Genomic DNA, 27,003 nt, shown 5'->3' with positions numbered 1-27,003 from the left:
GGAACATTTCCTGATATTGTTTTCTGAAATGAGGCATTTCCTATCCTTGTTTCCTGGCTACATTACCATAGGCAGCAGGTCCCCAAGAGCTATGGTGTTTGGCTTTTTTATTGTCTGCCGGCCATGACATAGCTCAAGTTTGGGATGATTTCTGGTGCCTGTGACTGGATCCAGTGTGTGCATTTCCTGCTGCACCTGCCTTTCCTAGCAGCACTGGAGTCAGCATTGCAGCATGTTTGTACTGCTGGAATCAGGTCATGGTGCTATACTGTAAGGAGATCACAACACCCACTCCTGATTCCCTTTGCAGGTTCTCTGATGCTGGAGGCAGCACTTCTCAAGAACAAACAGGTTCTACTTCATCATCCAGAAAGTCTGGGATTTCCATGCCTGAGGGAACCTCGGGGGCTTTTTACTCTTCCCACCTCAGGAAGTCTCCTTCAGGCACCACAGTGGCCAATTGAGTGTGAAGTCATCAAGGAACAAATCCAGCATATTGGTAATCTGGCCCTTGCATCCTTGCACATACCACACATCTGCGCATGTCTGGAGGCACCCTATGAATGCATGCTACATAGCAGTAAGCCAGCACATGGCTAACGAAGAGGCCCTGTGTCCTATTAGGCAGGGGTGGGCAATTATTTTGGGTGGAGGGCCACTTACTGAGTTTTGGCAAGCCGTCAAAGGCCACATGACAGGCAGCCCAGGGCAGATAAATATTAATTTTCTAATTTTTAGGAGCCCTGTGAGCCAGAATAGCCCAGTGGGCCGCATCTGGCCCACGGACAACATTTTGCCCACTCCTGTCTTAGGGTAAGAAGACAGGTGATCAGAAAGGGCAGAGGGGAGTGGGGTGGAATTAAGTAGGTATATAATTCTAGTTCCTGGACTGAAATTTCAGTCTGACCCAGACTATGAAAGGTAGAGGAGTGTTTTGAGGGAAGCCTAGGCTGCTGACTAATGCAAACTGGAAACGGTAGGCAATAAGGTAACCCCAGGGGAGTGGGTGGGATAGCTAGCCAGTAATGGTGGGGTTTTGCTTGGGTTGTATGAACATCCTGGGGGTGGTTAGTTATTTCCTTTGCAAAGTGGATTGTTTAGTTTATTTTTATTTATGAGGCATGGGGTGACTTTAGGGAAGTAGGAAGGACACTGTGAGCACTAGGGTAAGGTGCTGTGAGTTTGGTTATTTGATTTAGTGGAGACTGAGGCTCTGGGAGCCAGAGAGAGTTTCCTAGTTATGGACTGCTAATTTGGGGCCCAAGAAAGCCCTGGCTGTAAGCTGAGAGGGCTTACTGAGGCTAATTTAGTTATAGCCCTGCTTAGAGCTGGAGTTAAGACTGTGTCAGACTGAAGTGGCCTAACTTATGAGCAGGGTAAAGTGAGACACCCACAATCCCACTCTGGAAATCTGAGGGCTGCCTCCCAAATGTATATTAATTGACATTGTGATGTGACAGGCATGGAGAGTTGGAATGAGAAATAGGCTTGGGAGGCTCCCAGAGAGTACCATATCTGCCTACCAGAGGTGGATGCTTTAACAGCAGATTCAGCTAGGAATCATTCTGGTAGAGAATTACCCAAAATGTTGTGCTTCCAGAGCACCCTGGTCATTGCCCACAGGCTGAACTCTGTGCAGAACCGTTCAGCCACTGTTTTTGTGCCCTTCTGGCTTCTCATTCTTATCAAGCTTGGCACACACCTTTTCTACCTTCCAGGATTTGCAGTGGAGGATGCATCTCCTGTTCAGGATAATAGAGCAGGGATGTACAGACTATTTTCAATGCTGTCTAAACATACTAGACTTCCCATCTGTTACTATGCTAAAATGTTGATAGACTTGCTGTAGTTTTTGGGTAAATGACTGGAAGGCCCATTGGGGAATAGTCACTGACATCCTGCTGAGTAGATTGGCTGAGTTTTAGACCAGGCTGTATAGCCACATTGGAGATACAGCCCTCCAGAACAGACTCTGTTTGGTGCTGACCCCAAATGGTCTCCTTTCCAACACAGACCCATCCTGGTGACTGAAAATTACAAGCCAGCAGGCAAGGGTGCTTCTAATATCCTAGGCATCTGTTGCTTGTCTTTGTGGAAGCAAGCATGTCAGCTGAGAATGAACATTGGAGAGGGAGAGAATTGATTTCTATTATTACACAAACTTAATTTTAGGAACTCTGTCTCCTTTATCCCAATGGGTATGTTCCCCCATGACACCCCTCTAAAGACATAGAACAATCTGCCTGTATTTGTCTTGATTGTCTCTCTTTTCAGAGTGGGTACCGCCCAACTTGGAGCCATTTTACCAGCTCACAGGGAATGAAAAGGCACCAGAGATTGTAGGAGAGGAAAAAGGAACAGTTGTCTACCACATAAATCCAGGTATGTACTCGTGTGGAATTCCCAACTTCAGCTGGGGAGACTGACATGAAGGTAACCCCAGGTCAAATCCAAAGCCCAGAGGAATTAGTTGGAAAAGCTCCTGTCAACATATATGGGCTTTGGCTTTGCTTACAAAGGGGAAGTCATTGAACAAACTTTTATACAATACATTCAACAAGCCTTTGGTTGAACTCTCTGTAAATGAGTGAAAGTTGTTTGGTGTGTCACCCTCCTCAGTCCTAGTTCATAAAGAAGCAGGCCTACAAGCTTCAAGGTAGCACTGTTTCCTAAGCTACAGCGTTTGGGTACAAATGTTCCTATGACAGGTCTCATGCCTTCCTTGAGGGGTGACTGCCTAGCCTGGTGCATCCCACTGTCAAGGAGTGAAAGTCTGTCCTCCTGCAACAGGATGCTAATTTTGTATCTTAAGCATCTTGCAGTGTGCTGGGCACCTGGGCTGTCAGTCAGTGCCCAATAATGTCTGGTTATCAGAGCTCAATTCTCTCCTGGTTTCCTGAAAACATGAGTTACCACTATTCCCAACAGAGGTGGCTGGGATCTAGCAGGAGCTCAGAGTCCCATAGTAGCTCAGTTTGCCTTGAAAAGGTTCCTGTCTTCATCTTCTCTACCAGTTGACTACTACTGGAGGCACCAACTTTGGCAAACTACTCCTCAAAATATAGCCCTGCCGTCATAACAAACTCTTCTGATCCTTTGGTACTGGGCTAGTGCTTTTCTTTGTTAAATGCCAGCTCTTGCATGGCAATACCAGGTCTACTTCATGTTGTGCCTCTCGGGGTTTGGCAGCAGGATCGCCATGGGTAGGGGTCAGCGGGGGAGGTTATGCTTAAGGGCAACCAACACGGGTTCATTAGAAGCAGGTCCTGTCAGACCAACCTGGTGGCCTTCTATGACCAGGTCACAAAATCCTTAGATGCAGGGGTAGTAGTGGACCTAGTCTTTCTGGGCTTTAGGAAGGCATTTGACACTGTCTATCACCCCATTCTCTTTAAAAAAAAACTGGAGGACTGTGGTGTTGACACCTACACAGTCAAATGGGTCGCCAACTGACAGGAGGGCCGCACCCAAAGAGTGGTGGTGGATGGGTCATTTTCGACCTGGAGGGATGTGAACCTGTTCAGCCTCCAGAAGAGAAGGCTGAGGGGGAATTTAGTGGCCTGTTACAAACTAGTCAGAGGGAACCAGCAGGCATTGGGGGAGTCCCTGTTCCCCCGAGCACTGCCAGGAGTGACTAGAAATAATGGTTACAAGCTGGCAGAGGGTAGATTCAGACTGGACATCAGGAGGTGCTACTTCACTGTCAGGGCGGCTAGGATCTGGAACCAACTTCCAAGTGAAGTGGTGCTGGCTCCTACCCTGGGGGTCTTTCAAGGGAGGCTAGATGAACACCTTGCTGGGGTCATTTGACCCCAGTACTTTTTCCTGCCATGGCAGGGGGTCAGACTTGATCTGCTCAGATCCCTTCCGACCCTACTAACTATGAAACTGTTTTGCAGCCCTTTGTAAAGTAGTCCTGACACTGAGGCTCTGATTCTCTTAGTGCAGTTAATTTGTATGCAGTATTAAAGCCCCATTACATACAGGGCCAGTAGCTGGAGTATGCAGAATCTTTTCCAGACTTGAGCTCTATTCCCTTTCTGATCCTGAGAGGAGAGGCCAACATGATACTGTTGGATCACTATCCACTGACATCCTGCCATGTTAGAGAAGTGGAATAGTTAGTATCTTTGAGTGACTGGGTAGGCACTTGAAACACTTGAAGCCTCCTTCCAGCTCTGCTGCTGATGTGCAGGGTAGGCTTGGTCACACTGCTTCATCACTCTATGCCTCCCAGTTCTGAAATGGCACTGAGCTGTTGTAGAGCACTGAGAACTGCTGTGGAATTATGGGCTTGGGGAATGTTTGCTCAATTGGTGGTAGGTACTTTCACCCTTAGAATAAAAGTGTTCCCTTCTCTGGAATAGGGCAAAGCCCAAGTCTTCACAGCAGTAGATTACCCCCACTACTCTGGACCACAGAGTGGGAGAGGCTGAACAGGGGCCATGTTGGGAAGATCTAGGGATTGGCTTCAGTATGGTTGTTTGGTGCTGGCAGTAGAAACTGAGGCCTTGCTACTGGGTGCCCTGTGACTAACATATCTCTTCTCCTGGCAGCAGCCAAAGGCACCTGCTTTACCTGTGCCCGGGTTGGAGGTGCTCGAGGGCGTGTCAGGTCAACTGCAGTTACCTTGGAAGGCCCAGAGGACACTACTCTGCTCTTTGAATCACGGTTTGAGAGTGGGAATCTCCAGAAAGCTGTCAGAGTGTGAGTGGGAGTAGTTGGGAGGCACTCTGGTTTTGCTTGCTGGGCAGGGGGGCATTCTGGCTAAGCCAGGGGTGTTCCATCTCCAGGATGGGAGGAAGTTAAGAGTGTCCTTGGTAGACTGCGGTCTTTTGCCTAAGGCCAGGTTGCCCAGTGCTACCCCTGGAGGATGACTGCTAAAAAGGAAATATGCAGGTGAAGAGGATTGGGGTTCTCTAGGTACTGTATTTCACAGCGGTCACACATAAGCACTGAATTCATTCCTGTTGCCACAGAGAATAGGCGGTAGCAGTTTCATTCCCCACCACTACCACCCCCCCCACCAAAAAAAAAAAAAATCAAGAGAGAATGGAGAGTCAGGTGCTTTGAACTGATGCTGCTTCATTCCTGCTGCAACAGCACCATCACCGTCTGCCTGTTGCACTGAGGGCAAGAGCGCCTGCTGTCCCGTGGCCAGCCTCCTTGATGGGCTGTGGGAGCCCTAGGACCAGAGCCCATGACTGATGGTGCAGTCCAAGGAAAAGACATCTGCCCTTCCCCACAACCCCTGGTTTTAGATGCCTGATTCTCTTCTCCCAGCCCAAGTCACAGTTGCCTGGGGGTTGTTCTGATTATTGCCAGCTGGTAATGGTCACACAAATAGTGCCTCCATGTTCCATGGACTATAGGAAGTGAAGCTCCAGGATGCTCCTGTACACAGAGTGAGGGAAGGATCCTTTAAGAATAATAGTATGTGCTCATGACTTTATAGACTGCACCATAAAGCAGACGCACAGAATGGCAGAGTGAAAGGCACAAAAGCACCTTCTGAACTTGGCAATTCCTAACTTTCCAAGGTTTGACTCTGTCACTTAAATAGTGTCTTTTGGATAGAGGAGGTTTTGTGTTTTGCATATAATTGGATTTGCCAGTAACAGAACTGCTGAAAGATCTGTTTTCCCCACTACAAATCACTGGGCTCCAGAGAGGAGGGGGGAAATATTAAGTCTGGTATGTGCCACGAAGGTTTGCTGTCAGGAGCCAACCAGGACATGGGCAATCAGAGCTTGACTCTAGAGGATCACAACTCAGGGGACCAGGAGCAAACATTATCTAGATTCAGAAACAAGTGGGTCAGGAGGTTGAAAGAAGGCTTTTAAGGACACTTATACATGTGCTGCAGGGCAGGGGGAGCACTTAAATTAAAGTGCCCAGAGCATCTCGTGCATCAGCATCCTTGCACTTAAAAATGGCGGCAGAGGCACTTTAGTTAAAGCTCACTGAACAGGCTTTAGTTAAAACCCCCACCACCATTTTTAAACATGGGGATGGTGATACACAAGATGCTGGAATCTACTGGAGCATGGTAATTACAGCCTCATTGCTTATGTATAGGTGCCCTAAGATCCAGGTACTGAGGCAGAGGTGCCCTAAGATCCAGGTACTGAGATAGAGTCATGAGCCACAGTTGGTCAGGGACAGGAAGTTGGGATTTAGACTGCAGTCATTGACTAAGGATCCAGAGCAGGCTAGAACTCAACTGGCAAGAGCCAGGAAACTAGCATAAGGAGTTGGAAGCCCAAGGCTAGATGGAGAATTCTCCTTCCCGTTGGCTAACCTACTAGGCACTGAAAACTGCTGCATATAAGCAGACATCCATGCCCATGCAGGTAATTGGGGTCAGGTAGGATACTTGGGCCACTGGCAGACAGGGCCATTCAGGTAACCAAGGCAAGCTGGGGCTACTTAGCTTAACTGATTCCCTGACTACTGACATTTGCTAGCTAGTTGCTACAGCTTGCCATGTTCCACAGTGACGTAATTGTGCTGACAGATCCCTCCCATCTGAACACAGCTGTGGGGTGGGGCATGCTTTTCTTGGCTCAGCTTGTGTTGCCCTGAAGGTGGAGTACAAAAGCCAGTCAAAAACCCCATTCTGTTTGCATATGTTCCGTTTCCATCAGGGGGTTCTGCCTCTGAAAGAATATTGCCCTTCCTCAAGAAAAGCTGCCAAAGCTAGGCCTGGCTGCTGACATGCAGTACTAGTATATCCAATCATATGTTTCTCTGTGCAACCTTACCTTTCCTTGGCATGGCTGTTTCTCTGGTAGAAGTTGCTGTTGCATTTTTAAGTACTTCTTTCTTTCTCTCTCTCTCTTTTTCTCCCTCCCCATCCCCCTTCCCCTGTTCTAGTGGTCCCTATGACTATGAACTGACACTGCAAACAGACCTCTACACCAGTAAACACACCCAGTGGTTCTACTTCCGAGTTAGGAACATGAGGAAGGATATCCTGTATCGCTTCACAATTGTCAATCTCATGAAGCCCAAGAGCCTGTACAGCATGGGCATGAAGCCTCTCCTGTACTCTGAAAGGGATGCCCAAACCGACGGCATTGGCTGGAGGAGAGAGGGGGCCGACATCTGCTACTACCGATGCAGTTCCAAGGAGAAGCAGGCCACATATTGTTTAACCTGGACTGTGCACTTCCCACATGACCATGACACATGCTACTTTGCCCACTCTTACCCCTATACTTACTCGGACCTGCAGCGCTACCTGCTGGCAATGACCAACGACACAGTCTACTCACAGTACTGCAAGCTCCGGGCTCTGTGCCAGAGCTTGGCAGGCAACACTGTCTACCTCCTTACCATTACCAGCCCCTCCAAGAACCGTGATGAGGCTGCTGCCAAGAAGGCTGTGGTGCTGAGTGCCAGGGTGCATCCTGGAGAAACCAGTGGCTCATGGGTGATGCGAGGCTTCCTTGATTTTATCTTAAGCAATGCCCCTGATGCTCAGCTCCTACGGGAGCTCTTTATATTTAAGGTGGTGCCCATGCTGAACCCAGATGGTGTGATTGTGGGGAACTATCGCTGCTCTCTGGCCGGGCGGGACCTGAACAGAAACTACATGACAATACTGAAGGAGTCCTTTCCCTGCATTTGGCATACCCGTGCCATGATCAAGAGGTGAGAGGGATGGGAGAGCATGAATAGCTGCTCGGACTGTGGTGCACAGGAATAGAGCAGAGTATTGGCTCTGGCTAAATAAGCCCAGAATATAGTGGGACAACAGTAACCCCCACCATTCAGTTAGTTAGGGTTGTTCAGCTGGATGATAAAGGCAGTATGCACTAGTGGGTACAGCTTTGGGCTGGCCCTCAGAACATCTAGGTTTTATTCCTGGATTTGCTACTGTTTTGCTTGGTGGCTTTAGACAATTCCTTGGCTCCTCCCCATGCTTCAGTAAAACAGGAATAATAACACAGTTCTCCTATGGAGTGCATGTTGGGATCTATGGAAAAACATATCACTTAAGAACTAGTATTTTTGTTCAAGAGGGAAAAAATACATTCAAAAGCACTGAGTTAAGAGAACAGAATGAATGTTTTGGAGTCAGTCCAGAAGGAGAAAATGACAAATGAAGGCTGTGTGCGCTCAGTGGGGCAGAGACAAGATGGCCAATACTTGTGCTCTTGCTTTGGTGCTCATCCCTGAGCCATGCAAACTAGTGAATCTACTTTCCCAGCTCTCTGGTGACCTGAGACAGCATTATGACCCCTAATTCACAGAGAGGGATGCTGAAGCACAGAGGGATTGTAGGTCAATGTGCCAAGGTATGCATTAACTTTGGCGGTCAACAGAAAGAGATTTGGACCATTTTAGAAGTGCTGAGCACCCTCAGTTCTATTTGACTAACTATGGCTGTGAGTGCTGAGCACTGAAAAATTAGGCCCCTGGTATCTTGGCTGGGTGCTCAGAAAATGGGGAATGACCAATTAATGACATCTGCAAACTTGATTAAAACAACTGATTCAACATTGTCATATTCATTTTTCTTCCTGCACTTTGCCTTATTCATGGTACAATTTCAGAAATGTTCAGTAAGTGAGGTGGAGGCACTATAGATGACAGCTTCGTCCTTTGCCAAGTTAGTTGCACCATCCAGCCTGGGCGCTGAGCAAGTCAGAAGAAAGAGTTAGCAGGAGGTCAGGAAATTAATTTATAGTTCAGACACACAAGGGGCAAAATTAAGACACTTCCTAGCTTTTGCCTACTTGACTTAATGATGTCTTTTTAACTAGGTATATATTTAATTTCATAGTTTAAAAATGTAAGTAAACAAAATTATTACATGCAGACCTGTAATGGTTCATTGCCTACATCATCAAATGAGTTTGAACTCTGGCAGCTCTTCTTTGGTTGAAAATTTTGTGGATCTACCCTTGGACTTGCAACACTGGAGCAGACACCTCAGATAAAAGAGCAGTACCTCAGATAAAGGAGGAGCTATATTAGAGATAATATCAGTATCTGCCTGATATCAGTATATGCCTGTCTTGAGACAGGAACACATGACCCAAAGCTGTATGTTAGCTCTATCTTAGAGACAATACAGCTGGCATAATCTTTGATTGGGGCAAACTTAGGTTCTTTCTCCATCTTTATCAGAAGTGATTTTGTTCAAATTTTTTGTTATTTTTTAAGTAAAATGAGGGGAGATGATAATTGCTTTTCTCTGAGGCTGAGGGTTTAAGTCACTGTACATAAGAAGTGCCATATTGGATCAGACCAGTGGTCCATCTAGCTCAGTAACCTGTCTCTGACAGTGGCAGTAGTAGATGCTGTAGAGGAAGAGTATATGAATAGAGCATATCTAGAATGATCCATCCCCTGTCATACCCATCATAGCATCCACCATCATTGATTTAGGGCTGCCAGAGGATACACCCTTGACCATTTTGTTTAATAGCTATTAATAGAACTTTTCTCCATACATTTGTCTAATCCCTTATTGAACCTTGTTATACTATCTGATTTTACAACCTCTTGTGGCAGCGAGTTGGATAAGTTAACAACACCCTGCATGAAAAAGCATTTCCTCTTGGTTGTCTTAACCCTGTCTCCTGTTAATTTCAGTCAGTGCCACCTATTTCTAGAATAACCATTCCCTGTTCACTTAATCCACACTCTGCATGATTTTATAGAGTTCTATTATACTCCCTACCAGCATTCTCCTTTCCAGATTGAAGAATCCTAGCCTCTTCTGGTAGCCTCTTCTTGAAGAGTCCTAGTTTTTCTGCTGTGGCAGTTGCTCCATACCCCAATCTTTCCCCTTCTCTGTTCCTATTCTAATTCCACTACATCCTTTTTGATATATGGAAGCCAGAACTACACAAAATATTCAAAATGTGGGTAGACCATGGATTTACATAGTGCTAAGATAATGTTTTACATCATGTTTTCAGTTCACTTAGGATTCCTAACATTTTATTAACTTTTTTGGTTGCTGCTGGAAGTTGAGCTAGTATTTAAGGAACTGTAACAGGGAGGTCTGTCCCGTTAAGCAAAGGCAGCTAGCCTGGCTGAAGGGCTGCAGCAGTGGGAAGGATAATGAGGGCATGGCTCACTGGGAATAAAAAACCCCAGCATACAGAACCAGGGGGAGGAGTGGAGGAGAAGCACCAGAGACAGGAAGTGTCTAGGATATGAGGAGGACAAGCCTGGGATAGGAAGGCTGAAGCCACAGCAGACCCCTCCCAGGGTTCAGGACAATATAGGTTTTTTAGGCTTAAAGACTATATATACATCATTAAGTTTTGCTGAGATGCTCAAGGAAGGAGAAAAGTCTACTTGACCTTCTTCAATCCTTGAAAGTGAGTGTTTAGCCCTATTCTTTATTTTCTGTCTTTTAACCACCTTCCTATCCCTTAAAGGAGTAGGGCACCAAACTTTTTTAAAGGTGTGCACAACGGGGCTGGCCACTAAGGGTGGTTCCACCCCCACCAATGGCTGAACTACTTGTCCCACTCAGCTCATCAGGGCAGCCTCCTAACAATCCCGCCAGCCATGCCTCGATGGAAATTGTATTTCATCTTTGGAGGTAGTCTCCCAGTATCCTTTTGTGCCCAACAGCTCTCCACTTGGTTTAGCTTTGCTTGCTTGCCAAGTCATACTTGAGGGAAGGACTCAAAATCATCTACGAATCTGTGCCCCACTGGCACCTACTGCTAACTAAGGCCTTACAGGTCTTACTCTCAGTTCATTCACCAGCCTGCCAGACCCCTGGCCCTGTCCTTGGCCCTAGTCTACCTCACTCCCTCCGGCCGTTTGCAGGGCTTGAAACCCAGAGTGCTCCAGACATCCTGTTGTATGGCCTCTAAGCTTCCCCAGTAGCCACAATCCAGTCTTTTAGTTAAACTGAAACAGAAATGTAAGCAACCCACTTCAAATAAAACACTCAGGCTTCCTATACACATACTTGGAGGTCAGGGGCAGGGTGTTTTAATTAAAGTAGTTCCCAGAAAGATGCTGTAATTGAAATGTCTCATCATCATGTGTATTAAGCCCCAACAAGTTTAAAAAAAAAAGCAGGATGCTTTATCTAAACCTCATTTGACAAGGTTTAGATAAAGCACCCCATGACCATTTTCAAATGCATGGGGGCTTATACACATGGTGGTGAGGCCAGGCTGGAGCGTTCTAATTAGAACTCTGAGCAGACTTGATTAATTGAGTCTCTCTGACTTGTTCTAATTAGAATGTAAACCAGCACATGTATAGGCAGCCTCAGAGCCCTCTAGTGGTCACCATATGGCTACAGAAGCCACATCCCCTCCCACTGGCTTGCTCTCAGCCCCTTTAGGTACCTGACCTGTTCAGGCCTGCAGCTTTTGACAGCTTAGACTGGCAGGAGCTCGTTTTACTGCAGTTTCAAGCAATACGGGTCTCTCTGCCTCAGGCACCCTGGTTTATATTACCTGAATGAACTCATCCCCTTCTGGTCAGATGTTCCCTTGACCAGCTGCAGATGTACTCTCTAAGCTTAATGAACAGCTTACTGCTGTTCATCTGGCTAAGCAGCAGTTGTTTCCCTCCTGTATACCTAGAGCTCTGTTCTATTGCCACTCCAATTCCCTTCCCATGCCTAATCTGTTGCTCTGTTTTGTATTTCCTGCTCTGTACTCCCTGCCTGATCTGTTACTCTGTTTTGTGTTTTCCACGCTATCTGCTGCTGTGCTGCCTGTCCCCTCACTATTTGCCATGTGCCACAGGTAGAGACTGCCCATGCCACTTGTGGTATGGGTTAGCTACCTCTGCAGTAAGGGAGTTTCCCTCCAAACCTGTGGCAATTCAGTTTTTTTTAAGAGTCTTTGGTGAGTGACCTTGTCAAAAGCTTTTTTTTAAATCCAGATATATGATATCAGTTGGATCCTCCTTGTCCACGTGCTGGTTAACACCCTTAAAGAACTCCAGCAGATTGATGAGACATGAAACCATGCTGAATCTTCCCTAGTATATTATATTTATCCACGTGACTGCTGATTTTATTTTTTTTATAGACTACCAACTAGTCAGGAATAGAAGTGAGACTCACTGGTCTGTAGCTCTCAGGATCACCTGGAGCTTTTTGAAGATGGGTGTTAAATTGGCAATCTGTGAGTCCTTTGGCAGAGACCATTTGTAATGATAGGTTGAATGCTATTGTCAACAGTTCTGCTATTTCACATTTGAGTTCCTTCAGAACTCTCTGGTGAATACCACCCAGTCCCAGGGACTTACTAGTATTTAATTTCTCAATTTGTTCTCCTGTGTCACTGCAATGTGATCCAACCCTTTGGACCTATCTGGTAGGAAGAATTGATCCAGCTTGAGAACCTTCCCAATATCCTCTGCAGTAAAGACTGAGGCAAAGTAAATAACCATAGTTACTACGAAGATCAGGTTCCCCATCATTTAAGAGGGCATAGATGGTGGGAGAAAAAAATCTGGGGGGAGGTGGGGCTGAGTGTGCATGTGCGAGCATGGATCGGGGGAGCGGAGTGGAGCTGGGCCCAGGATCGGAGCCAGGGCCTGCTGTGCCCACCCCTTCCCCCCATGCCTGGGGACATTGCCCACCGCCAGCATTCCCTGCACTAGTGAATTTGCAACTCTGCACCGGCCCCAGCTGCATCTCCACACCAGCCCTGGCCCTGCATCGCCTGAGGAGGGGGCCTGGCACCAGGGGACAGAGTGGGGCTGGCCTTGGCTGCACTGCCAGGTCACAGGGGATGGAGCCCCTGAGACCCCCATGCCTGCCCTGCCAGGCCCTGCACAGCCAGGGTAGGGTGTGGGATGAAGCTGTGGTTCATCCAGGGGGCATGGGAAAAGGTGGCAGCTCCCGCCACTGCATGCATCCTGGGAGGCATGAGGGCAGCGTGCCCCTGGATCTGCATGGAAGAAGGTGGGCTGCTGCTGCAGGCTGGAGCCAAGGCAGCACCGGGCTGGTCCTGGCAGAGGTGGCCACGCTGCGCTTCAGGCAGGTGGTGGTGGCACTGGGACTGGCCCACCTCACTGTCCAGCCTGCCCACCAGTGGGACACACATGGCTTTCAAAACAGCAGCAGCAAGGTGTGGAGGTAGGGAGCAGATCCCAGACTGCAACTGCAGCCCGCCCTTGCCCTGTGCACAGATCATGGGGCCACATGTCCCCACCTTGACTCCCCCACGCTGTGCCTCTGAATGAGCTGTCAGGCTCCAATTGTCCCATGACTCAGCCTGGCTGGGGCCCCATTCACGGTGAATGGGGCCAGATCGTGGGACAGTGGAGGAGGGAGGGGGGCAGGGGCAGGGGTGAATGATTTGCCCCTCTCCCACTCCCTCCTGCGCTGTGGTGGTCTTCATCTGTCCCCACCCCCCAAGCCGAGGCAGTCATAATGAAAGTAGATTGAAAGAAATTTACCTGCCCGCTGGGCTGGTTACAATCCTGGCTGCGCAGAATATCTGAGTGTGTATGCCCGTTTCCCACTGCTGCAGCAGCCTGTCGCCATGCTACCCTGGCATTTGGGGGGGCTGAGCTCTGGTAGCCCCCCTCCCCCCTTTTCTGCCACCTATGTATGGGGGAAGAGCCCCTCATCTTGGAATTAAGTATGAGGCGGTGGGGGAGGGGACAGGCAGCTGCTGCAGCTCTGGCACAGGCTCTGAGCTGGGATCAGGGTCAGAGCCACAGCCACAGTTGCTGCTTGCCCCAACCCCAACTGTTTCTGTACCCACCATCTTCTCTCCAGTTTAGCCTCTTCCCCTCACCTATTCCGCCTCCAGCCTCTGCTCCTCTGCTGTGAGGGAGAGGGGGAAGGGAGGGTCCAGGTAGCAGGTGGGGCAAGTGATGGTGGGGAGGGCAGGCTGCAGGGGGAAAGCTTCTTGATCTCCCCGTACCACCTGCTCTTCCCCCACTGTCTGCCCCCTGCAGCTGTTAGGGGGTTGAATTTAACATGACCTAATACTTAGGTTCTAGCCATGGAAAATTATAACAAATTTATACATTTTCCATGCATAGAATGTATTTATTGGGGGGTTATCTTAAATTTAGGGTCATCTTGGATTTAGGTAAATTGGTAGCATCTCTGCTATCTCCCTATTATCCCTGAGTGCACTTTTTACAGGCTGGTTATCTAATGATTCCACTGATTCTCTGGCTAGTTTCCTGCTCCTGGTATATTTAAAAATGCTTTATTATTATCTATAGCATCTTTTGTAAGATATACCTGGAATTTTTTTTTGGCCTACCTTATTTTGTGTTTATGTTTGACCCTCCAGAGTCTGCGCACTTTCTAGTTTTCCTTATTTGGGCACACCTTCTATTTTTTTAACAATGTCTTCTTGCTCTGTATAGCCTCCTTTGCTCTGTTATTTAAGCCAAGCGTGGGTTTAATTGAACTGCTTAGTACCTTTTGTGGGTTTTGGTATACAGTTTTCTTGAGCTTCAAATATAGTGTTAAAAAGCTTCCAGGCTACTTCTGTGTCTCTTACATTCTGACTGCACTTTTTAACTTCTAATTAACTTCCTTCTTTTAACAAACTGGATTCAGCCAAAAGCCAGTCATGCCTGACCAATTTGATTTCCTTCTATGATAAGGTGACAGTCTCTTGGATGAGGGAGATGTGGATGTGATATACCCTGACAGTAGCAAAGCTTTTGACACTGTCTCCCACATTCTCATTAATAAGCTAAGGAAATACAGACTAAATGAAAGTATTATAAAGTGGATGCATTACTGGTTGGATCATCTTGCTTTTTGAGTAGTCATCAATGTCACAATATCTAGTTGGCAGGAAATAACAGGTGGGGTCTTGGGTCTGGTATTGCTTAACTTCTTCATTAATTATTTGGACAATGGGATGGAGCACAGATGTAGCAAATTTATGGATGAGACAGTTGGATGGAGTTGTAGATACACCAGAGTGTAGGGCTGGGATCCAGAATGATCTGGATAAACTGGAGAAATAGTCCAAAATCAATAAAATGAAATTCAACAAGGACAAGTGCAGTCTTGCACCTAGAACAGAATAATTACATCTACAAATACAGACTGGGGAATGACTAGCTAGGCTGCAGCACTGCAGAGAAATACCTGGACCATAAACTGAATGTAAGACATCAATGTCTGCTGCTTCCCAGGGGCCCGCATCCGAGACATTGCGGAGAGGATCCCGCAACTCCTCCGGCCCACAGACCACTACCCCATGCTCCTTATTCACGTGGGCACCAATGACATGGCTCGGAGCACCCCCAGCCAGGTCATGAGGCACTACAGGGAGTTGGGAGCGGGGCTTAGGGGTCTGGGAGCTCAGGTGGTGTTTTCGTCGATCCTCCCAGTTTCGGGCTATGGGCTGAGGAGGGAGAGGAGGATCCACGCAGTGAACCAAAGACTGCGGCGCTGGTGTCATCGGGAAGGGTTTGGCTTCCATGACCACAGCCCGCTCTTTGGTGAGAGAGGCAGCAAGCTGCTGGGAAGAGATGGCCTCCACCTCTCTCCCCTGGGGGGGAGGCTCTTCTCAGCCAGGCTGGCTGACCTGCTCCACCGGGCTTTAAACTAAGCCCGCTGGGGGATGGGGGTACTACTGCCACTGCTGGCCCGCTGAGCGACCCTTGCAAAGCCAGCAGACCAAGGCACTTAAGGGAGCCCACCCCTGCCTCAGCCCTGGCACAGTCTATGGGCAAGGCAAGAGCCCCCAAGGGGACACTTGCCTGCCTGTACACTAATGCCAGGAGGCTGGGCAACAAGCAGGAGGAGCTCATCCTCCTGCTCAGTGCAAAGAAATACGATGTCATTGGGATAACAGAGACCTGGTGGGACTCCACCCATGACTGGACCACGGGTATAGAGGGTTATACCCTGTACAGGAGGGATCGTGTTGACAAAAGGGGCGGGGGTGTAGCTCTCTATGTGAAGGAAAGCTACATGTCCCTGCAAGCTGATGTTGGCGACCGGCATGGACAGCTAGAGACCCTCTGGGTAAAAATTCGTGGGGAATACGGCACAGGGGACACAACGGTGGGAGTCTACTACAGACCTCCCACTCAAAGTCCTGAGCTTGACCAGGAGTTCGCCCGAGAACTGACTGAGACCACTTGCTCCAGGACCTTGGTTGTCATAGGTGACTTCAATTACCCGGACATGTCGTGGGAAGATCACTCAGCAACGAGTGGTCGCAAAGCTTTCTCTCGTGCGTGGATGACCTCTACCTGACTCAAGAAGTCTATGGGCCAACGAGAGGCAAAGCGCTGCTCGACCTGGTACTGGCTACGGGGGACAACCTAATCGGCGACCTAGTGATTGATGGGAAGCTGGGTGACAGCGACCACGAGCTGATCACCTTCACCATCCGCCGTAAAGCTGGCAAGTCAGTCAGCAACACAGAAGTCCTTGACTTCAGAAAAGCCGACTTTTGACAAGCTCAAGAGGCTTGTCGGTCAGGCACTCAGGGACCATGACCCCAGGGAGATGGGAGTTCAAGAAGAGTGGTTGCTTCTCAAGGAAGCGATCCTCAATGCACAAGCTATATCTATTCCAACACAGAGGAAAGGCAGCAAGAAGGCACAGCAGCCCTCCTGGCTCTCCAGGGACCTAGCAGACCTCCTGCGGCTAAAAAGGAAAGCCTACAAAGGATGGAGGACGGGATTCACCTCCAAGGAGGATTATTCTGCCCTGGTCCAGTCCTGCAGGGAGCAAACCAGGAAAGCCAAGGCTGCAACTGAACTCCAACTAGCTTCAAGCATCAAGGACAACAAAAAGTCCTTTTTCAGATATGTGGGGAGCCGGAGGAAAAGCAAGGGCAATGTTGGACCCCTGCTAAACCAGATGGGGCAACTGACAACTGACGCCCAGGAAAAAGCCAACCTATTAAATAGGTACTTTGCGTCAGTCTTTCATCAGTCCCATGGGATGCCCATGCCTGCTTTGGGACAGGGAGATCAGGGTGATGGGGATCCCCTACCCTCCACAAATGCTGACCTCATGAAGGAACACCTTGAGAAGCTGGATATCTTCAAGTCAGCCGGCCCTGACAACCTGCACCCCAGGGTACTCAAGGAGCTGGCGAGCTTCATAGCCCAGCCCCTGGCACGGATCTTTGAAAACTCCTGGCGCTCTGGTGCAGTGCCCGAAGACTGGAAGAAGGCCAATGTGGTGCCGATCTTCAAGAAAGGGAGGAGAGTGGATCCAGCTAACTACAGGCCCATTAGCCTGACTTCTATCCTGGGGAAGATCTTAGAAAAGTTTATTAAGGAGGCCATCCTTGAGGGACTGGCCCAGGCTAACATCCTAAGGGATAGCCAGCACGGGTTTGTTGCGGGTAGGTCTTGCTTGACCAATCTCATTTCCTTCTATGACCAGGTGACCTATCACCTGGACAAGGGAGAAGAGATTGATGTCATATATCTTGACTTCAAAAAAGCTTTTGATCTGGTATCCCATGATCACCTCTTGGCCAAACTGCCCAGTTGTGGCCTTGGCTCCACCACGATCCGCTGGCTGGGAAACTGGCTCCGTGGTCGGACCCAGAGGGTTGTAATTGATAGCAGTCACTCATTGTGGTGCCCTGTGACTAGTGGGGTCCCTGAAGGCTCTGTCCTGGGACCCATACTGTTCAACATCTTCATTAACGATGTGGACATTGGAGTCAGGAGTGGACTGGCCAAGTTTGCCGATGACACCAAACTTTGGGGCAAAGCATCCACGCCAGAAGATAGGCGGGTGATCCAGGCTGACCTGGACAAGCTCAGCAAATGGGCAGACGAGAACCTCATGGTGTTTAACACCGAAAAATGCAAGGTTCTCCACCTTGGGAGGAAAAACCTGCAGCTTCCTTATAGGCTCGGCAGTGCTACATTGGATAGCACTACAGAAGAAAGAGATTTGGGGATCATCATTGACCACAAGATGAACATGAGCCTGCAATGCGATGCTGCGGCTAGTAAAGCGACCAAAATGCTGGCGTGCATCCATAGATGCTTCTCGAGCAAATCCCGGGACGTCATTCTCCCCTTGTACTCGGCCTTGGTGAGGCCGCAGCTGGAGTACTGCGTCCAGTTTTGGGCTCCACAATTCAAAAAGGATGTGGAGAAGCTTGAGAGAGTCCAGAGGAGAGCCACGCGCATGATCAGAGGTCAGGAAAACAGATCTTACGATGACAGGCTGAGAGCCATGGGACTCTTTAGCCTGGAAAAGCGTGGGCTCAGGGGTGATCTGATGGCCACCTATAAGTTTATCAGGGGTGACCACCAGGATCTGGGGGAACGTCTGTTCACCAGAGCGCCCCAAGGGATGACGAGGTCGAACGGTCACAAACTCCTGCAAGACTGTTTCAGGCTGGACATAAGGAAGAATTTCTTTACTGTCCGAGCCCCCAAGGTCTGGAACAGTCTGCCAGCGGAGGTGGTTCAAGCACCTACATTGAACACCTTCAAGAGTAAATTGGATGCTTATCTTGCTGGGATCCTATGACCCCAGCTGACTTCCTGCCCTTTGGGCAGGGGGCTGGACTCGATCTCTCGAGGTCCCTTCCAGCCCTAATGTCTATGAAATCTATGAAATCCTTGTTCTGTCATCTGCCACCACTAAGAATAGCCTAGCTCGTCCTCTTTCGAATCCCCCCTTCAGGTAGTTGAAATTGTATAGTGGTGTGATAGATTTGTTTGGCTTACCTCTGCCTGCTAAGGTGTTACATGTGCTTATATTGTGAATACTGTTACAGTGGTTCACCTACAAATACCTTCTTTGTGTTACTCAGGATAAGGTCTATAAGTGGGTTTTAAGACAAGCTGATTTAGAAAGCAGTCATTTTTTGAATCCAGAAGTCTTACCTCTGCATTTTGCCCCATGAGGAATTTATTTAGACTGTGTAAGAATAGCTGAAGTCTCCCATTATTATTGCCTGTCCCACTTTTGCAGCTTCTCTAATCTCCCTTAGTATTTCATAATTACCTTTATCTTCCTGATCAGGTGGTAGGTATTACAGTCCTAATACTATGACCCTTTTATTCAAGTATGGCGTTTCTACCCACAGAGATTCTGTGGTATTTTCCCTTTCAGATAAGAGTTTTATATTGTTACTGTCTTTACTATCCTTAACCATAGAATGTGCTACTCTTACATCCTACTCTGTCATTTTAAAGGCTGTTAAGTGCACAAACTCTATCAGAAAATGCAAGTTTAGAATTCATGGTACTGTTCCCTAGGTCAAATAGTGTTTGGACTGGAGGAGAAAAGCAACAGAAAGGGTAGCTAATTCTGAACAACACACAAGACTGATCATTGTTTGGGAACATTAGTGGACACATCTACATGTGTATTAACATGCCTTAGTTAATGCATATTAAATCTAGTACCTCCATTGTGAAGTACTAACAAAATGTGCATTAGCCTGTCTTAATATGCATTAACTAAAGAGCCTGGGGCACTTTTATACGTGATCTGTGGGTGAGGGGGGCAGTGTTTTAATTAGAGTGGCTCCGAGAGGCTCTTTAATTAAAGTGTCACAGCTTCTTTTGTATCAGAGTCCCTGCTGTTCAAAATGGTGGTGGGGGTGCTTGAACTAAAGCTTGTTCAATGGGCTTTAGTTCAAGTACCCCCACTACCATTCTGAAGTTCAGGGACGCTGATGCACGAGGTGTGGGAGGCTGCTAGAGCATGGCAATTACCATGCTCCAGCAGGCATGGTTAATCAAGTCTGTTCTGATGCAGTGTAATTGCAGTGCGTCAGAGCAGCCTCCACACTCACGTACAGGCACTCAGAGTTTTTAAGTGATCTTAATATGCATTAGCTTATTTTAATGTGCATTAAATAAATAGCATATTTTAGTGACGCTTTAATGAACATTAAGATAGGCTGATGCTCATTAAAGTGCACATGTAGACATGGGAAACAAGGGGTGCCTATACACATGCAGGAAGGCTGTTCCGGTGCACTAATTACAGTACATTGGAGCAGATTCGATTAATCAAGTCTGCAAAGTTTGGTAATTACCGTGTTCCAGCAGACTCCAGCATCACATGTATCAGCATCCGTGTTGAAAATGGCAGCGGGGGCACTTTAAAGTTTGTTTGATGAGTTTTAGTTAAAGCACTCTCACTGCCATTTGTCAGCGCGGGGACACTGATACATGTGACGGGCACTTTAATTAGCACAGCTCTTGGAACCACTCTAATTAAAGCACACCCCATCCCTCCAGAGCACATATATAAATGCCCAAAGAGCAGGAAGCAAACAAGCCATTTTATTTATCAGCAAATGGGGACTTGCTGTGCCTCACTGTTCAGCTAAAACTTAGCGGATTTTAATGTTAAGAAGAGAGGAAAACATTTTCTAGTGACTGCTTTGATCCATTAGAGTTGTTTTTTAAAAAGTTAGCCAATTCAGTGACAAACTTATCTGTTGTTCACCAACCTCAGTCTCAGAAGTGGTTAAACTGTTTTTTGTTCAGTGTTCCAAAAAATAAACCACCAGAATCAGAGAACAAGCTTGAAAAAATCAACCTGAATGACTGCAAGAAGCAAGGGTTTTTGGTAATATCTTGTTATCAAGCAACTTTGTGGTTGAGAGATGTTAGATATTTTCAGACACAAAATGCCTTTCCTCAGCTCTTTCATACACTTGCTCCAACAAAAGATATCACGCAAAAAAGCACTTACGTACTTCTTACTTCTGAAATCCTTGACAATCATGGCTACAACACTCCAACTCTATTACAACCTGAATATTTAAAATTTGACAGTTTGAACAACAAAGTACAATATAACTAACTGTAGGGGTCACTGTTGCTTCACCTAGCATAAGAGCTTCTTCATAATGCAGGTTGCAGCTAGGCTTCTGTTCAATGCTGTTCTCTTTTTTTATCCTCTTCAAAATCAGCCTGAAAATTGGGAGGCAAAGTCAGGACTTGAGAGGACAATTTGAAGTTATCTGATAAAGGAGCTCCTTAAATAGAGCCCCATATAGATAAACTATATTTAGAAACACAGTAATACAGGGAGGCTAGGTATGGTGGCCCAGGAAACTGGTATTGCCAGGCTCCCTAGCTGAGATCTAGTGCTTGAGACTGAGAACAAGGACCATCACTGGAAGCACTGAACAGTCACTGGACCTCGAGTTGGGAGATGGGAAGAAGATCAGTGCAGGTGAGTGAGCTCTGCCTTGTTATCAGACCTGTAGTACCAGCTTAGACAGAAATATGGGAGGGACTACCAAAGCTCCTATCTCAGAGAATGGTGTGAAGCCAAATCCTCCTTTGCAGTAGCACAGACTCCACTGCTGGAACTAAAGCTACAGTCTGGTCATCTTCTTCATGAGCCAGCCACTACAAAGGAACTGGAAGTACAGTATGCATGGAGTCTGGGGGTGTCAGTCACCTCCAGGCAATTCCAGGGAAGCAGTTCTCATGTCTTTTTTACAGATAGGCTAGGTGAGAGCAATAGAGATCCTGGACTGACATCTCTCCACTACCTTCCCAAGTTCAGTGCTTACCCACTTGGCAACATGGCCTCTCCCACAGTGATGCTTATTCTATGGGTTTGACTATTCTGTGTGGATAATGAGGTCACTGCCAGCCTCCAAATCTTCCCTCCTATTAGGAGAAAGTTATTTTGTTATTGGTTACCATAGGATATTGGACTAAACGGAGCCCTGGTGTGATCTGCCATGGCAGTGCCTATTTCCCCACATATTGGAGCCACTCCTATGATGTTCTGTGTGACTCTGCAAAGGTTTGCACTATCTGCTTTTTGAATTTGGCAAGACAAGTGGAGTCCTAGGCAAGCCTGTATGTCACTGTTAACTAGCAAGAACTTTGTTCTTTTACACCCAGACTCAGCAGTGATTTAGGTCCTTTAAGCAGGCCGAGAAGGTATCAAAATAAGCATGTGTGTTTGCCTTTTCAGAACACAAACCATGGCATTTGAAAGCAGAAGTTTTCCCTCCACATGTTTCGGTACCTTAAAACTGTCTGAATGTATTATGCTCATACTTTCCCTTTGGTCTTTTGGTATAAGAAATTTCATCCCAAAAAAGAATGGTTACAGGTAGTTATGTGTTTGGAATACCATGTTAATTTTACCCGGACCAGAGCAGGAGTCTGCAATACAGCATATATTCCATGCATGATCTGCACACAGATGTAATTGGCTCTGGATGGGTTTTCTTATGCCATTTTTTGCAGAGTCCTGGCGAAGCGAGAGATTCTGCTGTATTGTGACTTCCATGGGCACAGCCGGAAGAACAATGTCTTCATGTATGGCTGTAACAACAAAGGACCTACAGCGCAGCGGCTCCATGAGCGCATCTTCCCTCTGATGCTGAGCAAAAATGCTCCTGATAAGGTGTGTGTGAGCCTACCAGAAACATCTCTCCCGCAGGAGTAGGAGACATTTTTGCTTACCTGGGAGCCCCTGAGCCCATATCCCCATGAGCAGGAACGTGTGGTTTGTGGCACCTCAAAGCCTTTTGATGTGCTGTAAAATGCACATGACACATTCATTTGTTTGTTGCATTGCATATTTGAACTCAGGGGCAAAAAGAAATCCCAGTATCTAAAAAAACACACCAAAAAAAAGTGGTGTTGTGCATGTGGCAACAGCATGCAATGCCTGAAACCAGAGGCTGGCTGGCCAGAGCCACACTACGGCTGATGGCCAGGCTCTGCACACCTAGATCGCTGCTGCTGCAGCCCCAGGAGGTCCCAGGACCCCATGTAAGGCTGCTGGGGCCATCCCAGGTTCTGGCCCCAACCTCACCTATTCCACCTGGGACAATTTGCTGCGTGCTGGAGCATGCATGCCTGGGGACAAATAGTAGCGGTACAAATATGTGCCGCTGCGATTTGTCCCCAGGGAAATGCACATGCGCCCCTCAAGGGGGTACTCCACCTTCTCAGGCACAGCAGCCAGTAGGGGGGATGCCCCTGCTTCCAAGCCTGCTTCTGTTTGCCATTCCTGAAGAGTTGTCTTTGTTTTATGTTTTGGGAAGTTGACTAAGCTACTGTCATGATGTAACATGAGCATCTGCAGGAAAAGCCCAGGTTCAGGGACCATGGGGCAGATTTAAAGCTTCTTAGAAAATTTTTTTTGGATGTTTTACTATTGAGACACCAGTAATGTTCTTTTTGAGGAGGGTGACTTCCAGACCCACCACAGTCAATGTTGCCTAATGAATTTGTGGGCTAGGTTTCTACCTTTATTTGTTTAATTAAGTCTTTTGAGTATGTATGTATGTATTTTGGGTAAAATTGAGCTTCTCTAACACTGTTCATTTATATAAGCCCCTATTTTTCAATTGCTTCTAATTTCTCCAAATTTAAGTCATTTTGGGCTGAAGTTTTCCATGCTAGGGCTCTGCCTTGGCTTAATTTTTTTTTGCACAGTTTAATCAAAAATAGCTCAGCAGTTCCCAACAATGAAGAAAGGGAAAAAGTTTTGTTAATTGGTAAGTTTTGGCAAGGCAGTTTTGGCAAGTCCAAGTGATTTTCTCTCCCAGCTCTCTAAGGTCAGGCAACTGTGATTAGAAGGCAAAGGGTGATATAGAATGAAAGTAAAATTAGGATTAATATGACAGGGGGTCCTTTAGACTTCAAAACGGCTTCTCTCAGGAAAAGAGGGACGACGCCTGTTTGTTAGAAGTTTTCCTCTCCTGGAGCCAGGTCCAAGCATCTGAAGGAATTGCACACTGTCCCATTATTGTGCTATACCATTTGGGTTGGTGTTCAGTTTTCTTTTCACAGCTGCAAGTTTAAAGTCCAGAAAAGTAAAGAAGGGACAGGTCGGATTGTGATGTGGAGGATGGGAATCCCAAACAGCTACACCATGGAGTCCACTTTTGGTGGCTCGACACTGGGTAAGGGCTCTGCAGGACAGAAATGTCCCATTGCAAGGGGAAGCTGGGAAGATGGAAGGCTAGAGTCCATCTGGAATGAGGCTGCTTACTATCCTCCAGTAGATCTACTTTCTTTACCCACATTCCCCAGGTTGAGGCTAAGGGAGAGCTCAGCTGAGGTGGCACCCTCAGTTGTCTGGTGGTGCAGAACCTTTGGGGTAGTGTTTCCTGTGTGGCCAGCCTGAATGTGGAGGGAAACTGGTACTGGGAGCCACAGCACTAGGTACAGGGAGGAAGTGGAGTTTGGGCTTGCCCACATTGAATTTACTGCGGCTGGTTTCAGGGAAATGCTGCAGTAGTTTAAGTCCCCAGCATAGAGATGAGGGTTGGAGTTCAAACAAAAGGAGAGAAAAGGAGAGGGCGAGGAAAAACTTCTGTGGGACCCTGATGAACTAAGGGGGAATAGAAACCATGAAAATAGCCACAGAGGGAGGTAGCAAGAGAGCTTGGAGAGGACAGTCCCTCAAAAACCAAGGGAGGGTGCCATACTGGGCGTGTACACATGTGCCATTAGGGGGCAGCAATAAACTGGAGCTTATTGCTGGCACAGTTTATTGCTCCTGGGAAGCTCCTAGGTACGCATCTAGACCTGTGCCCAGAGTGCAGCACATTGAGCTGGGTTGCAGCAGCCCTGGCTGGCAGGGGACCCTCAGGGGGTCAGCCTGCCAGCTTGGGACTGCTCCAGCTGAGCTCATTGTGCTGTGGAGGGGCTGGCTGGGGCACAAGGGTGCTTCAGTGTGGGGCTGGCCAGCAAGCAGCCCTGGCACTGAAGCATCCTTGTGCCCCAGTGAGCTGGTCAGTGTCTACACATGTGCTGCTGCAGACGAAAACATTACCCTTCTGCAGAGTTTATTAGTTTTACGTGTCCTAATAGGAGTGCATGTGTAGATGCTGAGACATTTACTGTGCAGTTAATTAGGCAACTGCACAGTAAATGTCTTGTGTAATTGTTCCCAGTGAGGAAGAGGATGGGTCACCAGTGTGTAATGGCTTTAATGTGCCAAGACAAGATAAGTTGAGAGAGCTCCAGGGAAAGAGCAATGAAGGCAATTTATCCAATATGCTCTGACATGAAAGGGCAGTGGCCAAAAGGCACTTGGGTTCTAGGGGTAGCTCTCTGAGGCAGCTAGAGCCACCTGCATGCATATTGGCAGGAAAGCAGCTAGCAGAGAGCAGGAAGGGTTGGAATTGAGGGGAGAGTTCACCAGGTGGGACAGAATGAGGGTTAGAGATGGAGAGCAGGCTGCTTCTCTATGCCAGCCCCCAGGGAAATGGGGCAGGAGGAGCAGCAAAGCCACATCTGAGCATGACAGCACGTACTTGTCTCTGGAATCGTTGGTAAGCTCTTGTCTGTGCTGGGCTAGGGAAGGAACTGAGAGGTGAGGTTAGCCATGGGAGGGGCTTGGGCTGGGAGCCAAAGGTGGAGGAGGCAAGATGCATGACAGATGGCAGAGCAAAGCATGGTTGTATGGTAGAGAAAGTGCATGTGGCCACAGGATCCTCTTGGGCGAGTGGGGCTGGTAGGCTGAGGTGTGGAGGAAAGAAAGAACTGTGAGGAGCTCAGTAACCAGGGCAGCCAGAGGAGAAGGTCTGCAGCAATGGCACAGATCTTAGGCTGCATGCCTAAGATCCACAGTGCTGGGGAGCACAGGGAGCCCTGCTAGGCAGTCACTTGTGTACCCCCTGCCAGATGACCTTGAGAATCGTGGCATCGAAGGATTTTAGACTATGTTTGCACCCCTACCAGGCAAGAAGAGTGACTCACACTTTACCTCAGAGGACCTCAAGTCTCTGGGCTATCATATCTGCGACACTCTCTTGGATTTCTGTGATCCTGACCGCTCTAAGGTGAGAGCCCAGCTCCTGTGGCACTAGAGATGAGACTGGGTGGGACCAAGGCAGGACCAGGGAGGATGGTGAGGGATCACCCATCTCTGCCTCCTCTGGCTTTTGTGAATTCTCTGTTTTGCACAGATTTTGCTTGCAAAGAAATTTAATTGAATTTCCAAGGAATCTATATTAGGTGGTACCATATCCCCTTGGTGGGCTCTGGGCAGTGCTGCTGTTCTATGACATCTCAATCCCCAGCTTTCCCTCTTTGGCACCTTTGGGCAGGGATCCTGCCAAGCTTATCATTCCCCAGGCTCTTCCTTAGGCCATCCCCCTGCCGTGTATTCAGAGGTTCAGCTCTAGTAACATGCAAAGAGAGGCGCACCTACGCAAGATATTTCCTGCACAGTTGACTAATTAGCTGTGCAGTAAGGGTGTTTATACATTGTTGCACTAGGTTGAAAATGCCCGGTTGTGGCTGGGTCAGTGGGCTGGACACCAATGAGGACGCAGTTTATGATTAATATGCAATATTTATTTGGCTTAACCTATAAAATATTGACAACTCAAGCAAATGATTTCCTATATAATACTAATCTATGACAACACACAATAATCAAACAGTCAAAGCTGGGGAACAATGTCCGTTGGGTCACAAGGTTCAGGTCAAGGCTCCTTGCTTTCAAAACCATGAGTAGTTTTGGTCCGGCTGGCCAGGGCCCTAGTCTCAGACCTGGTCAATGGCTCATATTTCTTAAAAGGTCATTTAACAATTAAAACATAATCAAAATAATTACAAACAGCTAAACGGGAAATTACGTCCGTTGAGTCACGGGGTTCAGGTCAAGGCCCCTTGCTTTCAAGATCGCAGATGACCTTGGTGCGGCTAGCCAAGACCCTAGACCCAGACTTGGTCAAAGGCTCATGTCTTTTACAGGAAAGACAGACAAATACAAACATAAATGGCTACAGTCTTACATGCACGCTTACCACTACTGCAAACAAAAGGACCGGCTTCATGGCTGGGAACATTAGTCTCTTCACGGAGGCCTCAAGAATGACTAGAGGCAGCGCTCAGGGTTGGGGGGCGACCCTGTGGGTGATCAGTCCATGGGCCCTTTGATGCTTGAAGTTACAGTTCGAACTTCCCGTGGCCCAGGTGTGCCTCCCCCAGGGCCCGAGGGGGCCCAGCAGGGAGGTGGCTGTTCTGGTCCCTACTTAGGAAGACAGAGGCAAAGAAATCATTAAACATGTTAGCTTTGCTGTCTGGTGTGACGACCAAGTTACCCATGTCGTCCTGCAA

At 47.8% G+C, this 27,003-nt stretch overlaps 1 protein-coding gene across 7 annotated transcripts in view; it reads left to right on the top strand.

Moving 5' to 3' along the window:
- Positions 1-27,003, top strand: part of AGBL2 (AGBL carboxypeptidase 2) — a 56,800-nt gene that overhangs the window by 7,174 nt on the left and 22,623 nt on the right. For all 7 annotated transcript variants that reach the window (XM_090032052.1, XM_090032050.1, XM_090032051.1 and 4 more), the window contains exons 4-10: positions 311-499; positions 2,275-2,382; positions 4,557-4,707; positions 6,877-7,656; positions 22,162-22,321; positions 23,705-23,831; positions 25,618-25,718. In XM_090032052.1, the coding sequence (XP_089888178.1) occupies positions 311-499; positions 2,275-2,382; positions 4,557-4,707; positions 6,877-7,656; positions 22,162-22,321; positions 23,705-23,831; positions 25,618-25,718 (1,616 nt within the window). The remainder of the gene's footprint in view (positions 1-310; positions 500-2,274; positions 2,383-4,556; positions 4,708-6,876; positions 7,657-22,161; positions 22,322-23,704; positions 23,832-25,617; positions 25,719-27,003) is intronic.

The sequence above is a fragment of the Crocodylus siamensis genome, chromosome 2 (genome assembly GCF_052110815.1).
Source record: "Crocodylus siamensis isolate JL-2025a chromosome 2, ASM5211081v1, whole genome shotgun sequence".
NCBI lineage: Eukaryota > Metazoa > Chordata > Crocodylia > Crocodylidae > Crocodylus > Crocodylus siamensis.
This window is presented reverse-complemented; position numbering and strand designations above follow the sequence as displayed.